This window comes from Netta rufina (genome assembly GCF_964035555.1).
Source record: "Netta rufina genome assembly, chromosome: 1".
NCBI lineage: Eukaryota > Metazoa > Chordata > Aves > Anseriformes > Anatidae > Netta > Netta rufina.
Genome location: NC_140123.1, coordinates 154204806 through 154222599, shown reverse-complemented (window position 1 = coordinate 154222599; position 17794 = coordinate 154204806). Strand labels below are relative to the sequence as shown.

Here is a 17794-nt window from a genome sequence, read left to right as displayed (position 1 = left end):
CAATGTTGAAAGATCAAAGAAACAAGTTCAATAGTTTAAGGTAGGAAAAGTATATAAAAACTAGCTTTTCAAAGGCCTGAAATCTTTGACATTTTGACGCCAAAAAAGATCTAACATTCTGTAAGTGATCCAGCTCCTTGCTGTTTTTAGGGGACTGTATAACACTATATATATTGTTTAGAGCTTCTGTTATCCACAAAAATTAACTAGTTCTAAAATTCGTAAAGTTAATAATAAATTAAAAACTTTGAAGTATAAAAATGAAATAATCAAGTAAAAAATATTTCACTGTTTTAAATATCAGAAAGAATCCTACAGAAATAAACACCTGTAATATTTTAGCTTTGTGTGTTTATTAATTAATTTAAATATCTTTATATCTCTACATACAAGTGTATATTCCATGGAAAACAAAATTAAAACAAGGTGATTACAGTAATTACATTTAAATCCTTTACTGGCAGATGGTTTTAAATACCATTTAAATAACAAAAACATTGAAGAAAAAGTCAATAGAGAAATTGATTATGCAACTATTTAAAAATCAGAATAGTATTTTATTTAGCCTACATAGAGGCCTTATACTTTTGAAAGCATATAACTAAGTTTATTTGTCTGTACTGTTATACACACTGAGAGGAAAAAAAGCATCCATGAGGTAACTGGAGCAATTTTCCCCACCACATCTGAGGAGTGGGCAAGACCAACTATACTGTATTATAGAATCATAGAATGGTTTGAGTTGGAATGGACCCTAAAGATCATCTAATTCCAATCCCCTGCCACAACAGGAACACCTCACGCTGGACCAGGTTGCTCCCATCCAACTTAGTTTTGAACACTTCTATGGATGGGGCATCCACAGCTGCTCTGGGCAACCTGTTCCAGTATCTCACCACCCTCACAGTGAAGAATTTCCTCCTAATCTCTAATCTAAACCTACTCTTTTTTAGTTTAAAGCCATTATTCATTGTTCTGTCACTGCAATCCCTGACAAGGTGTCCCTTTCCAGCTTTCCTGTAGGCCACCTTTAGGTACTGGAAGGCAGCTATAAGATCTCCCTGGAGCCTTCTCTACTCCAGGCTGAGCAACCCCAACTCTCTCAGCCTCTCTTCACAGGGAAGCTGCTTCAGCCCTCTGGTCATCTTTGTGGGCCTCCTCTGGACTTGTTCCAATATGTCTATTTCCTTTTTGTGCTCTGGTCCCAGAGCTAAAACAAGACTGAGATCTCACAGGAGCAGAGTCAGGGGGAGAATCACCTTCCTCGACCTGCTGGCCATGCTTCTTTTGATGCAGCCCAGGATACAGTTGGCTTTCTGTGCAGCAAGCACACATCGACAGCTCATGACACGCTTCCTGTCAACCAGCACCTCTAGGTATATATAGCATAATAATACATGGTATATAGTGTATATACAGTATAACAATGGTATAGTATAGGAATATATCGTATATACAGTATAGTAATGCTATACTACAGTATACTATACTAGCAGCATACTTTTGGTTCATAACATGATCTTTTTCCTTAAATTTCTTTACTTCCTTGATGGAATTAATTTTGCCTCTATTTAGCCATCATAATGCAAGCACCTAAATTTAAGATAATCACAGGTTTTCAGTCAGGAGAAAAGATATGCATGTTGTTCATCCCACCTCTTTCAGACACAGAAGACCTGCTGACAGTGTTTCTCTCTCCAACTTTTACAGAAGGGATCAGATAACCACTTTAATCTCAGCATTCAGCACTTTAGCTTTTCAGTTATCCTGCTCTGTGCCAGCCAGATAAATTCAAGATTTTCAGCTCAGCTATTGTATTTGTGCCTTAAGCCAATGGATTATACAGGATACCTAAGGGCATTTTTGCCCTGAGTATGCTCTGTTGTGGGGTCACAGGCCAGGATTTCAAGAAAAAGTTTGTACGTGTAGGAAATGTACCCAGAATATTCTTCTTGTAATTTATAGCATAAGATACACATTAATAGTAACAATGGCTTATAGTATAGTAACACACCCAGCAATGTTCTACTTCCAAGCTCTGAGGCACCCTGAGCTGTCAACTACAAAATCACTCTTATATTGTGTTCACAGTAAATTAGTTATCTAAAGCCTGGAATTATAATGAGGTAATGAATAGCTTCTCAGGAAGTAGAGAACTGTACAAAGGTCTGTAGAGACCAACATGCCTGTGAGAAGAAAGCAAGGTTAAGGAACATTTTTTAGGTTTTAGGGTATCTTCATCGTATTAAGCCACAACATTTAGAAAGTTCCAGCTAGAGAACTAGTATTCTAGATTTAAATTTAAATCCACAACTCTTTTTCATTCTTCTAAAAGAATATATATATATATATTATTGTGAATTTTCAATTTATTTGACTGAGTTTGGCAAAGCTAGTAGGGATCCAAATTTAGACTTAAGATAAAAAGCTATCCTAGGACTTAATTATGGGAGTACTAACATCTCTGCAATTTTACACTCACTTCAGATTCAAGTGACGTTGAAATATGTTACTGTGGTCTGGTTCAAAAGCTTTGCAAGTGTGCTAAATAGGAAAATAATGTCTGTAATAGTGATTTAGAAAAGTAATCTAAAAATTTGAGGACCACATTCAGAAGCTAATGAGGAAAAAACTATGTGATATGTTTTATCATATCTTAGGAGGTAGTACTTGGACTTGAACTGAAGGTTCTGACTGTCCAGTTTTCAATAATTATGATGGTATTCATGCACATTTATTTTTATTAATGTCTTCTGTTAATTTAATTTAAGCACATATGACTTCATCCTCAAGAATATTACCCTTTTCTTTTTCAAAACAGAATTTAACATGAAAACCACTAAGAATTATATCAAATATTGTTGCCTTATAGGGTTAAATAATATGTAGGTAGTTGAAAAGCTTACTGAAGACAAGACATACTTTGTAAGAGGTATGTTAAGCTGGATTGCATAAACATAAACACATAAATATAACGAATATGTATGTTCTTATTTCTCGGAAGCAGTACTACTGAGTTTTATCAATACTGAATGCTAGTTTGGTAACCATTGTGTTCAATGTGAAAGAATAATAAAGATAGAAGATAAAGCAAGACATAATGTTGAATATCCTGACATTCTGTCATTCCTTTGTATCCTTAATGCTCCTTAATCATTAATAATATAAGTTTGTTTGCTTGTTTGCTGTGTTTGTTTTTTTAAAACCTCTCTGCATGTATAGACCTAATATTGCAGATGCTACAAATGGCCAATTTGGTATCAAAATGTCACTAGATTTAACAAACTGCCTGCTAAGTGATTTTTGGTTTTCTTATACATATGACCATTTCCTTTCTATCTTTTGCAGATTGTAGCTTTGCGTGAACAAAATGCACACATTCAAAGGAAAATTGCAGCTGGTGAAGGGCCTGCTGAATCAGAGCATATTGAAGGAATGGAGCCAGGGCAAAAGGTTCATGAAAAGGTAATAAAATACTAGTTTTCACTGGAGCACACAATCTATATAAGAACTGATTCAGTTTAACACTGTAATGTGAATATAGTGTAAGTGTAATGTGAATATATTGTAAGTATAATATGAATATTTTATGGGACTTCCATTTACAATATTGTCTGCCCACTGAAACTAATGTCAAACAATGAATTTGTTCACGTGAAAAGCAAGTGCAAATGGGCAGGTCTTAGCTCTTTGATCAGATATTGAATTAGCCTACAGATTATAGTAAACTTTTATTTTATTTGTTTGTTTGTTTGTTTGTTTTGCAAAATGCTGCAGTTAAGGATAATAACTCCTGCTGAGTGGTCCTCCCTATGTCATAGGCAGAAGAGCAAGGTGTAATTGTATATATATACTAGGGCATATATGCATAAAGGGCATATATGCAAAAACTGCTGCCAATATAGTCCATCAGGGAATGACAAAGAGACCTAAAAACTAGAAAAACTTGTTTTCCTCTGTGTTATGCATTGACATGTTGCAGGTTTATATCCTTGCTCATACAGAGAAAAGTGAAGAGCTTATTAATTAACATTTTTTCAATACAAAATAGCTGTATAGAAGTTAGGCTATTTGCCCATTTAAGGTTGAATGACAAAGACAAGTTAGAGAGTATCTGATTTAGAAATAAGGATTTCCTCTGAATCTTAGTTTTCCAGATGGATAAAAAAGTTGCATATCTTCTCTTGATTCACAGTTATTAAATAAATATGCAAGCATAATATAACATTTTGCAGACAGTTGAATTGAGTAAAGTTGCTGCTTGGATCTCTAATTGTGTATTTTTTATAATGACATGTGATGAACAGTGGCATAAATCATACTTAGAAAAATAATACACATTATTACTTATTTAGTTTATAGGTAATCCAATTTATTAGAGTGTACTTGCACTGCAGGCATTAGTTTATATGTTTTGCAGATTACTATGTAGATGTATTTTTCAAGTTATCTATGTGGTTGAGAAACATTTAGTAAATAAATACTGTTCACTTTTTTCTTCTTCCTTGAAAAATCTTACCGTTTGACACATCCACGATTTAATAATAATAATCCACCTCACCTTCCTGAAACTACCTAAATTTTTCTTGTTGAGATGAATTAAAGGCTTGTTCTTTTGCTCCTTATAGTAATGAAAGCATTATTATGAATATGGAGAGCACAAGATGCTATGTTGACGCTGGATCTGCCAGTTAGGCAGTGTGGGAATGTTACAAAGCTGCAGCAAGGAGGTTCAGACCAGATATTAGGAAAAATTTCTTACCATGAGGGTGACCAAACACTGGAACAGGCTTCCTAGAGAGGTGGTTGATGCCCCAAGTCTGTCAGTGTTCAAAAGACGTTTAGACAATGCCCTCAATAACATGCTCTAACTTGTGCTTAGCCCTGAAGTGGTCAGGCAGTTGAACTTGGTGACCTCTGTAGGTCCCTTTCAACTGAACTACTCTACTGTACTCTGTTCTATTCCATTCCTTTTCATTCCTTTCTGTTCCTTTCTGTTCCATTCCTTTCCATTCCAATTCACATCATCTGCACTAGTTACTTTCTAAATTTCTAACATTACCTTTGTGCCCACCATTAATTCCTTTTTAGTTCGTAAATAGAAGTCCTCACTTTGAAAAATACTTCAGCTTAAGCCTGTACACTAAACATTACTTTTAAAATGTCCTTCAACTTCAGCTGTAGGGATGAAGGCCAATAAACTATGATGTAATGGTTTGTACCGTCTCTTAATTCAGGAGACCAGGGTTCAGTTTCAGTCAGACGGAGTAGTTCCTACATTTCAGGTTTCCACTTTTCACAGCTGATATATAGGTAAAACTTAAATAATACCTTCAGCACTATTTGGACTTTTCAGGAGGCACATACATGGTAAAATGTACAGTGAAGTAGAGCTTGCTCAGATTGTGACAACAGTTAGTACCAAACAGATATAGGTCATTAGAGGATCTCTCAGGTAAAAGTTATCTGCAGAAAGAGTTGGTCAGCCCTGGAAAATATGCAGACTAGACTCTTTTGGGAGATTTAAGTGTGTCCTAAATTTAACCTCCATTCTGAAGCTGGAATAACTTTTTGTGTATTTATGAAAAACATGTCATCGTTGGTTCCAGCTATGCTGAATGGTTAGTATATTCTCATGAAAAGAAAGAAAAATGAAACAAACAAACAAACAAAAAAATATGACTGCATTTTACAGCAACACGGAAATATTTTATATTACTTCAGTGCTTAGAAAAAGTGCTGAAGGAAGTTATTAAATATTTTCAAAGCACTTCCTAGAAAGAGGATTTAAAGAACAGTCCAAGAACTTTCCTGGGACATTTTTATATATTTTTTACATTTATACATGTAACATTTACACATGTAACATTTACATTTTTTACATTTACACTTTTATACATTTTTATACTTTTTTTTTTTTTACATTTTTATACATTTTTATAAGACGATAAATTTGGCTCAAAAAGAAATTGTTCTAATATACCATAAAGTGATTTCTATAAAGCAGTGGCTGCTTAATGATATTTTTTAAACTGAGCAGTAAGGTAAATCAAGATAGTTAATCTTTAAGAAATAGAAACCATATTAGTGGTGATGGATTGCAATCATAAATGGAGGCTGATTTTCAAGTATAATTGAAACATTTCAAAAGAAAATAATGGTAAAATAGAAGTAATGAGAATTACTAAGTAGGTATATTTATTATTTTAGAAAACAAAAGAAAAAGAAGAGAAAGAGTAAATCACTTTCAGATATGATCTTGAAAAGTCCAAACTTCTTTTGCCCCAAATTGCTTTCAGTTTGAAGGAAAATTGGTCAAAATACCCTAAAAGTAAGATTTTCCTTGCTAAAATATTCATTAAATATTGGTGTACCTGAGCTTGTGATTGAATTTCAGGCACCATTTACCATACGTAACTGGAGCAAGAAATAAGAACGAGTCTCAGATACTGATAGCAGGCACAGTGTGTTCTCATTTCTTGCTATAAACTATGGTGCCATTATGTGGTGCTTTCTGGACCCCCCAAAATAAGACACTGAATAGCTCATTTTCAAATAAGGTCATTATTCCTTGCTGATACTTATTTTAGCATTCATGCAAGTCATGGGAAATGAGTTATTCATTAAAGTGGAATGCTTTCAGAAATTTTCATGTGCAAATTGAGAAGGATTGAAATTACTTTGGAAAACATGTCATTTTCTGATGTTTGTATACCTTACATATCAACCATTATAGCATGTCCTTCACTTATAACAGTGTGTTTCAAAATTCATTGCCTATTTCTGGCCCATATTGGACAGTATTCCAGAGTAAGTTCCATGCTACAACTTTTAATTCAAACATATAACAAGTCATTGCTATAATCCTTCTGAAGTTAATAGAGTTTTATCAGAGATTAATTTATGTGGGAAATTATTATTTTTATTCTCACGGACACCTTGTATGCAAAGGATGGCTCCTGCCTGACTAAGCAATTTTGTGCAGATCTCATTACACTGAAGGCACATAAGCTAAGTGTGTACGTGCAGTGTAGATCAGGATGTTTCTCCTTGAAAAAGCACTGTTCCTATTTTTAAATTTAATTGCTTAATTGCTCTGTAACCACAGCCTATAAACACTGGCAAAAGACAAAGTCAATTTGTTCCTATTTATTGCCTTTATATATATACATCCCACATCAATACTTATAACCTGTATATATAACCTGTACAGGTACCTATAACCTGTATATATATAAAACCTGTGTTCCTTTACAAGGAACTCAGACCTGTATATAATTACTTTTTCCTGTATTAAACAAGTATAGTGCCTCATCCTATGCCTTAGGCACTCACATTCACCTCATTTAAGAATCACATTTTTTTCTTCTTTTTCATGACACTAATATATTCCAATAATTAAGTGAAACACCTGCAGTTTATAAATACTAAAATCTGTTAAAAAATTTACAACAGTTATAGACATTGCATCCTGTAGGAATAAAAAATATTTTGCCAAACTAAACTCAGAGTAGGCTAATCAAATTAGTTTGCAAATCAAATAATATTAAGAGGAAATAGTATCTAAAACATAGCAGGTTTCTTTAACATAGCAGTTATTGGAATCTGTTCCGTTTCTTGTACTTGACTATTTTTGGATCTTCTGATCACTTTGGTCTGTAGCAAGCTGAAGAAGAAAACTTCTAGCTTCTACTCACTAATTTATTTCATGTGTGCTCCTTTACTCTTTCATTTTAATTGGCAGCATAGTGGAGCAGCAAAGAATGGAGTGAAGGCAGGGCACAGGCAGCCCTCATTATAAGTAGCATTTTAAAGAAGACTGTAAGAATTTAACACTTATTATCAAAGGGATGTTTGTAACAGAGAGAAAGTTTGTTGTAAAGATTTCTTGTTTGCTGTTTAAATGTAATGACGTAGCATGATGTATAAAAATAAAATAGTGGGAGACACAATCTTTATCCCAAAGCATTCTAAATTTAAAAAGTAATACACGTCAGACAAAAAAAAAAATAAATAAAAATTAAAAAAAAAATCAGATGATGGGTTAGTTTCCAAGCAGTATCTTTTGGGCTTTCTAATAGACAGATATCTTTCTAATAGACCCTTTCTGGATTAATATTGATACCCTAATTTAAAAAGTGTGTGCTGAGGGAGTCTTAATGAAGATTGATGGCTTGACGCAACTGGAAAGATAAGGAATTTTCAGAACAAAAAGAAAAATGGGAAAAATGCTGCAGCTGGGACTAAAAGTCTTTATAAATCTAAGGAGTCAGGCCTATGCTGGGAGTATCCCTAGTGGAATAATATGCAATATTCTCTGTGAAGGAGGCTTTAGGCAAATATTCTGTGAGTACTGTTCTGCTCAGTAGCTGAGTATGTTTGTATGATTATGAATATTTAGTGCTCATTGCTATGGCATAGACATTTTATGATACTGAAAAGCTACATTACTTTTACATTATTTACATGATAAATCTGACTTTCTGTCAGCTCTTTTTTGTCTGTTCGATATAAATTAACTTGTCTTTCAGTCGTGGAAACTTATTTTTCCTTTCACCTAACGGAAACCCCTATATCAGGCCTGTTAAAATACTGCTTTGAAGTCTTACTATCTATTTTACTCCAAGCTTTGTGCTAGCTGACTTTGCTGGGTGGCTTATAGCAAGGAGTCTCCATGCCTGCAAGCCTGTGTATGGCTTGGTTTGGGCAGCTAACTAGGCTTCTAACAAAGCACCTGGAAATTATTTCTCTGTCCTGCGTGAAATCTCAGAAATTCTTTCCAACAGTACAAAACAGAAATACGTAGACATTCTGGAAGGAACTATCTCCAAGAAGAAAAATGCCCACCCATCAAGTAGACTTTTTTTTCTTAATCCCCCTGCCCCATTTTGCAAAATGAGTAGAACATGACAGATGATTACAGTCATCAGAAAGAAGAATATGAGCTGAAAGCTGATCAGGACGCAGAATAGTTCCAGACTTTTAAAGTGGTAATAAAAGATGGAGTCTTTTGATGGCTTGAAAGAAAGAGCAAGACAATGAGGACATTTGGAGAGAAAAGTGCTGGAGAAGGTAGCTATTTTTACATGAGTATGTCAGGGTAGCGGGGGAGAAGAAATTTGAGAGAATGTTGGCTTTGGTAGTTGATTAGAGACTGGGGAAAATTCAGGGTAATTGAAGAGGAGGCCTCTAATGATTATGATATTACTGCCTGACACAGACCAAAACGTGGAAAAACCTAGGGAAGTAGCATAGCTTTGAAAGATAAAGAGACAAACAAGCACTTAGAAATCACAGTGACATCTTCAGTGTAATGCTATTTGTTTTGGTATAGCTTTTAAGATCTTGTTTTGTATGCTGATTTTATGGATGATGATCAGTTTACTTTTGCTTGTAGTTTAACTCAGTTGTGGTTGGACTGCTATGTGTCTGTGTTAATATCATTTACTTTCTTCTAAACCTTTTTGAGCATGAGGCATTCAAACGGAATAGGGATAAAAGCTCTCTATGCTATAGTAAAGAGCATCATCTGGTAACTATTGCCATTCATTTTTACTTATCTATCTCTTTACTATCTCAAATAGCATCACTAAACGTTGCTTTTTGCAGCATTAAATTTTACTCTTGCTTTCATAAAGTCAAGTGATGTGTATAATTCAGTTTCCTTTGGTGTTTATTTTAATTCCTTTTTATTATTTCTAAACTACAGAGTTCCTACAATTTTATTTCACATGGAAAACATAATTTTTCTCTCTCTCCTGTGAAGCTCTGGCTTTCATGGACAACTTTTCTAAGTCATGAGTAACATCTTCACCTACCACTGCATAAAATAATCTTTTTCTCTTGAGATTTGGGACAGTGTTTTCAAATGTCTGCTTAAACTATTTTAAAGCTTTTGAGCTCTATATGGCAATTCTTCCCTATTCATTCTCAGGTTGAATTTTCTATGTTTATTATTCTTAGGGCTTATCTTATTCCAAAGAGAGTTTAAACATAATTTAGGTTTTAAAATCAGTACTACTGCTAATCATATTTCATTTCCAAAATATTTGAAAAGTGATTTATACTATTCTGTATATTCCATATGAAGTTTAGGAAAGCTTTTATACCTCGAATGCCATGTCAGCACCTCAGCAACTGACCAAAATTCAGCCATATTTTATAGAAGAGCTGCTAGCACCCACCTTTGTAGAAGATGGAGTAAGAAACCTCACGAAATGAAATGATTCAGCATTCTTTCTTTAGGTTGAGATGCCGCCAGCATGTGAAAGAGGTGTATCTTGGAGGCCAGTAAGCATGAGCATTATTGTCACAGGCTCATGGCAGATATGAGGATATGTCATATCTGAAGGCAGGTGAATGGAGCATATTCCAGTCTCCAAAAGCTTCTGCAGCAATGAGATTCTGTTACTTGAAAACCGTTTTAGCCTTTTCTAAATATTATGTTGCTTTCTGAGAACAATTCCTTGCTGAACCCTAGCTCGCATCCATCCTTTTATTTTTCACATATGTCTTAGGTTATTGTTTTCCTGGCCAACTTCATGCTGGAAAAAATAAAATAAAATAAATATTCTCTGATTTGGTATTTTATAAGGTTCAGAAAAAAAAAATGCCTAGGCTTGCGCTCTTTGCTTATGTATATTTGCAGTATTTATATTGGCAAATAAGCCTTCACATAGTAAGCAAATCAAACTCACTGTCTGCAAATGTTTTATGTTAGATTTTTAATGTTAGATTTTATACTTCGTGCCAAGAAAAATATATAAAATCAATATTGTTTTTTCTCTTAAACAGAAGGGGTTTTTTGGTTTTGTGTTTTTATTGTTTTTGTGTGTTTGTTTGTTTTTTGTTTTGTTTTGTTTTAAGATAGTTCTATTGTAACGTTGTGTCAGAAGTCTTCAGGGATTTTTCTATTTGCCAAAGGTAGCCTGTCTATTAGGATGAGAGCCTGATAGAAATTTGTTCAGAAAGAAAAAAACTCTCAAAGAACCACATTATACTGACTTGAGAACATGGTGAGGGCTTCAACTTTGACATTGTAGATTTACAGTGCAACCACCTTGCCAGTACTCCATTAAAGAGAGGGGGGGGGGGGGGGGGGGGAGAAAAAAAAAAAAAAAAACAAAAAAAAACCTTAGGGAATGTCTTAGGAAAAAGTAGAAAGTACACATAAGGCACATGCTTCTAGGGATTAAAAAAGAGAGAGGAGAAAAATGGAGTTGCTTTCACCACCTGGTTTCTAATAGGAAGTTGAAGAATTTTTTTGCTTTTAATTATTGAACAGTACTTTGTGGTTAGACAGAGCTTGATTTAGTCATCAGGGTTGAAAATGATTATGCATGGCGGGAGGAGGGAGGGCATTGTACACCTGGACTGCCATAAATTTAGATACACTGAGGAGGAGTTTTATCAAGCAAACGAATCCTATCTTTACTGCTGTCTGCTCAGAGATAACCCTGTGAGATGTTCTTTGTTTCCTTCTCACCACACACCAGGCTTAAGTTCTCGTTCAAATATATAATTAATTAGTGGCTTGTAGTATCCAGCAATAGACAAAACACTGGTGTGATACCAGTGCTGTTTAAGCTACAAGTGCAGAGCACAGCACTGTATGGGCCGCTGCTGGGAAATTAATTCCATGCCAGCCAGACCCAGTACACCTCTGTGCACTAGAATCACAATCCTTTCTCCTGTTTTACTGGGAGATGCTTATGATTACTTTCTGATCTTTACCTGGGAATTTTTGGCTTATGCTCTTTTAGTTAAATATGTCCTTCCTCAGTACAGCCCAGTGTACTCCTTCAAACTATATGGAAAAGTTAATGAAATTACATTAGTGAAACTGTCATGGAGATAAGTTGCCCATCAGACAGCAATGTATGAATATATGTTGACACATGTGAGAGTTAAGAAATAGCTTCATTTTCTTTTTTTAGGCCTGCTAACTGAGTTTATTCATAAGGTAAACTAATGTAGTCTGTAGGCTCTCTTGTAAAGTCATTATTCATTCTCTACTGTATGTGACATCCTTAAGAAAGGATTTCATCATGTGTGCTTCAACTTCGGCTTCTAGTCAAAACTGTTTTTTATGACATAATGACTCCTGGGTGAAAAATGCTTTTGCTGAAGCTATTAGTAGTTAAACTGTTTGAATAGTTGAAATGTTTTAATATACTGAATTCACAGTGAAGTAATATTGTACAATGTAGTAATTTTGAGCAATGAAATTAAAGATCAGAGAAACAGCTTTCTCTGTTTCCTTATCCCCTCTATAAGCTAGATCTTATCACATAACTAAAATAGATTCAGGTCTGCTCCTAATCTAGGTAGACCTGACTGGAAGGATTGAAAATAAATAAAACCCACAGCAGTCCTTCCTCTTGCTGTTGTTCTCTCTTTCTCTTCCCCGTGATGAGAAAAGCAAGTGCCATATTTCTGGTTAGAAACATACCGTTGTTGGCTCCGAACCAGCCCAAGCAAAGTAATCCAACCTTGTATTAGGTCATTAAGGCTGATGCTAACAAGTTTTTCATCTGATTGAGGAATCCATGGAGTTGAAAAGAGGTAGAGACCCTTATAGCATGTATAGCAGGTGCCCACATGTGCAGCTGTGCAGACCTGTAGCTGTGTCCATAGAAAGCAAAAAAATGAAATATAGAATATATGATGATACTGTTTCTGTGACACTGTGGTCTAAAGAATTAAATGTGATAGAAACAAATGGAGCATCTTTTATTAGAGAAACAAGCTAGTAAAAAGAGAAAATGCAAAGTAGTGGATCATATGAGCTATTTGTCATGTTTCTTTTAAGCAGAAAACTAGCCATTGCTAGATACTTTTATTTCATGATTTTTTTTCTAATTAAAGAGTCTATTTATCTATAGCTTTTAATGATAGCATTTGATGGACAGAATTGTGAAATTTGTTGAGAACTTTATCAGAATGAATCACTTGTAAGACAGATATGGGCACCATTTACAGTCTTCTTTTTCTCTGCAGGAATGTTTTGATCACTTTTTTATTTTTTTTTTTTTAATGTTACCACCCTGCCTTATAGACTTCCTAAGTCTTTCAGATTACTTTCAGCAATTTCTTTCTTTCCTCTTTGCACTGATTTGATGCTATTTTTTGCATATATTGGGGATTTGGGATAGCGTAAAGATGAGACAGGTAAGAATGCCTGCTTGGAAACATTTTTTGTACATGTTCTTTTGACAAGATTTCCCATAGTATTTCAGATAATAGTTAACAGAGATCTATTTAAAACTTAGACTTCAGCATTATAAGCATTCAGTTACTTGTTTGTTTACAAATGTATTTTGATTAATACACAGTATCATCATAAGAAAATTCTCTGAGTGCTAAGAAATATTTCAGCACAAAAAATTCAGCCAGATATAAACTAAAGAGAGAGAGGGGGGGGGAGGGAGGCAGGCAGAGTATGACCATATAAACTGTTAATTAAAACCCTCCTGAGAAGTAGAGGAATAATATCTCAGTTACGTCTTGAATGAATGTTTAATAACTTTCTGCCAGTGACCTTTTTGAGTGATTGTTCCATGTTATATATCTATATAGCAGATAAATAAAAAAACATGGAGATTAAAAAGTGACAAAATGTCAGTTAAAATCCTAAGCCAAAGTTTTGAAAGTATGCTTCAAAAATCTAAAAACACTATTTTTAATCTGAGCTTTTTATTTTTACTAGGATTTAAAAATATATATATTTTTTTTTTAATCTCAATCATCCTGAGAAATATTAAAGTGTTGAAACATTTTGTAAAAAAATTTGGGAAATTTTAAGTATCAACCAGTTGTGTATATTAATACAGGAATAATATAAAGCAAAAGTGAACAATGTTTATAATTAAAGCAACTTATGCAAAGAGCTCATCAAAGAAATATGAGGGAAGTTTATGTGCATAAATCAAAATACCTACATGCATAATTGGCAATCATGGAATTTGTCTGTTGGTGAGCAATTAATTCTCATTACATTTTATTTGTGTCCATTAATCTCAGATATTGATTGAATAGAATAAACTTGATCTTTCACTTTTTAATTTATATGAGGGTTAGTTATTAATTCATCTAGAAATAAATGCTATATTAATGGAAAATATATATATATATATATTTATGCCAGTGAATGTTCTTCTAGATATTGAAGCTTGCCCTTTCAAAACGATTAGGGTTCATATCACATAGGGTACATGATCATACGCCATTTATGTATTTTTCATATTTGCTAACTCACTAAAATTGCTGCACAAACACACTCAGTGTAAACACACTTGCTGCAATTCATGGAACACTGTAGGGAAAACAAAATACACTAAAATTTGTTCTTCTGTGACAACTGCTAAAATTAATATAAGAGATTAAAGCTATAAAACAGGTTATAATAATCATAGATAAAAAGCTATCTCAAGTTTACACAATCTAATAAAGAATAATGGTTGGAATGTTTTATCCTGAGTATTGTTTACGTGACTGCTTCATACTAATGGGAATTTAGTTCAAGTAGAGTAACTGAAAGCTTTCAGTCAACAAAGTGAATGTAAATACATTTTTCCAATTGCCATTGTCATTTTCCCTGGGTTTCCCAAAAGTAGATCAACAATGGTTCAGTAACCAACATAAAATGCCCAGATAATACAATTGACTAGGCTACAGAAAGCAATTTTGGAGCTGAATTATTTGATGTAATGAATGCTTATAGGAAAACAATCTTATTCAGTGATCCACGGAGGGGCAGGTGGTCTTGATCTGGGTTTGTTTTCTAGATGATTGGGGAAAGAATAATAAAACCATTAAACAGAGTAACATTCTTTGAATTTGTTAGTTTTCTGCATAAATATATTTTGACAATAATAACACACAAAAGCTAATGAGTGCAAACTTGTTTTCCTCTAGAATCCTTCTAGTCATATTTTATATATGCATTGTTATACACCGCACCATCTCAAGGGCAACAAGAACCCTTTAGGACCAATGTTCTTGCATGATGCTCTTTGAGATCAGTAACTCAGGTTAAATGACAGCTACAGTGATACATGTATACTTTGTTCCTATATTGGATGATATTATTTTAACTGGTAAGATTGCACCCAATCAAGACAAATTATAACCATTTGTAATACTTTGATATATTTTTCCATGTTATGTTTTAAAACCAGATAATTTTGGTTGGTCTTCTTATTACTTTTTTGTTTGTTTGTTTTTTGGAAATGAGAATTAAACTCATGTGAAACCATCGCTTAGCCTATGGTGGTAAAGGTTAACATGACTATCTTTTATAAGGAAGGACTGCCAGCAAATTTTGCTACTGAACACACTTCTTTCCTGGAATCTCTTATGTGTTAGGTAAATCATATTCCTGGGATCAGACTCCAAAGGCAGTAAGATGTTCTGGACATTTTTTTCTTTTATAACTTTATTCATTCAGGCCTTTCAGTAGTTCACAATTTACTTCAGCAGAAATAATTTCTGACGTAGACTTAACCAGTATGTTGACCAAAGTCTCAGAACTTTCTGGTGAATTGAATTGGTGAATTTTTAGTGTTACCTCCTGTCTGCGGTGTGGGCTATTTTACAAATGAAATAGATTATGAATAAGTTTAAATGGTGTGCAAGTTTGGCTGAAATTCATACGTGCATTTTGGTGCACTTTAGGAGTAATATTGCTGCAATTTGGATTTGAATAGCCATAATGTCAAACTAAAGCTATTTTTGTATACCACTCTGCTCTTAATGCAAATATTTACACCTCCCTGTATTACATTCTGGAATCCCTTGATTAATTCATATTAGTCTTTTGCGATTTTTCATGAGTACATCTCTCATCTCCAGTGAAAATTATTGTGGTATTTTTCCCTAATTGCTTCTGTAACTTTTAATGTAATCTTGATTTTAGGAATTCTTTAGATAGAGTCTATATTAAAAGTTAAACAATGTCACTTCTCTATTAACAGCGCTTATCAAATGGCTCCATAGACTCAAATGATGAAGCCAGTCAAGTTGTTGAACTCCAGGAGCTACTTGAAAAGCAGAACTATGAAATGGCACAAATGAAGGAACGTTTGGCTGCACTGTCTTCCCGGGTGGGAGAGGTAGAGCAAGAAGCAGAAACCGCCAGAAAGGAGCTCATTAAAACAGAAGAAATGAACACTAAATATCAGAGAGATATTAGAGAGGTAAGCAGATCACCACACTCACCTCATATGTCTTGATAGTTGTTCTTCAGGTACCGATTCAAGCTGATAGGTATGAGATTGATTCAAGCTGATCAATGAGTACGAGAAGCAAAGCTGAGCATTAACAAAAGCTCATGTGCACAGGAACCACAAAATTTACGTTAAAGAGATTTTTAATACTATTTCTTATAAAACTATATTCCTAAAAATGGATATATATATGTGAAACTCGCATAGGAAGAAGGCCAACTCTTCTGTGTTTTAGCATTACTAGAGCATATTCTGGCAAGTATATCAATTATTGCCACATTTGTATGATGAAATTTATTTAACAGAGATGCTGACCATGTAAATAATATAAAATACATTTTTTAAAATCTTGGGCCATTATTAATATAATCAGTTATAATATATATTCTTATGGGGCAACTTCATTAGCCAAGTTCCAATATACTACTCCCTTCTCCCAGTGAAACAGTCTAAGAAATTTCTCCCTGCTGCATGTAAACATCAGGGAATATCAATGTATGTCATGGAAATATATTTAGGGTTTCCTTTTCTTTTCTACTCTTAAATTTGCGGTGCTCCCCAGTATTCTCCAGAATATCTTTTCACATAGTCTCAATATATGTGGATAGTTGGTTTCTTTTTATCTTTTTTATCAGTTTTAATATTTTGAAGATAGATTATTTATATGTTACACTCCTTTCTACAATATTGGTATTTAATTCACTTGTATGTAAGTGTCTATGTATAAATGCAATGTGTATGTGTAAATGCAGATGTATGTGTATATATTTAACCTGATATTTCTAGTTTTCTGGCAGAAATACTCCTTCTGAACTTCTGATACCTGACACAGCCTAAAAACATCTTCACATCTATGTGGTGTCCCTTGTAAAATACTACATCTTGTTTTAGAAGATTACAAAAAATATTTTGCACCAGTATGTTTCTCCTTTTCCACAGCCACTCTCTAGAAAGGTCTCAAATCTCTCCAGTCTCATTTACTTTCTGACGAATATTGTTGTTTTCTGGACACCTTGATTGCCACTTGCTGTTGTTGCCATTTTGCTCTTGTATACCATGTTACATTCACTACAGGTTTATTTGTTTTCAACCCTTTTTTTCTTAAGCAAAGTGGCACTAACACATTGCATGTAGAATAATTGCCACATATCAGTGTGAAATCTACCATGAAAGATGTTTGTAAAGGTGATTTGTAAGCTACCCGTCTTTATTATTTCATTCTGACACAAAAGATGAAGGGTATGCATCTAGGAAGCTCCTTTAATATTGTATTGTAATTGCCGTTATTGTAACTCGGATACATTGCTCAATACTTTTTTCTTTGTGTTTGTTCTTTCCTTTAGGTAAGAGGGAAAAAATGAACTATGTATGTAATTACTATTTTTATACATTATTTCAGTAATATGCAAATATGCAAAACAATAACCTGGATAATAGTCCATTTTAGGATGAGCTATTTGGATTAATGTATATTTTCATTTTATCGTACTGGAAAAGCAATCTCTCACTTCACTACCACTGCTTTCATATTGTAATATAACACAACTGAAAACTAGAAAAATATACTA

The 17794-nt window shown here is 33.9% G+C and overlaps 1 protein-coding gene across 5 annotated transcripts in view; it reads left to right on the top strand.

Moving 5' to 3' along the window:
• PPFIA2 (PTPRF interacting protein alpha 2) overlaps positions 1-17794 on the top strand; it is a gene marked incomplete at both ends in the record, with an annotated part of 310363 nt that overhangs the window by 231203 nt on the left and 61366 nt on the right. For all 5 annotated transcript variants that reach the window (XM_084305872.1, XM_084305871.1, XM_084305870.1 and 2 more), the window contains 2 exons: positions 3349-3465; positions 15975-16196. In XM_084305872.1, the coding sequence (XP_084161998.1) occupies positions 3349-3465; positions 15975-16196 (339 nt within the window). The remainder of the gene's footprint in view (positions 1-3348; positions 3466-15974; positions 16197-17794) is intronic.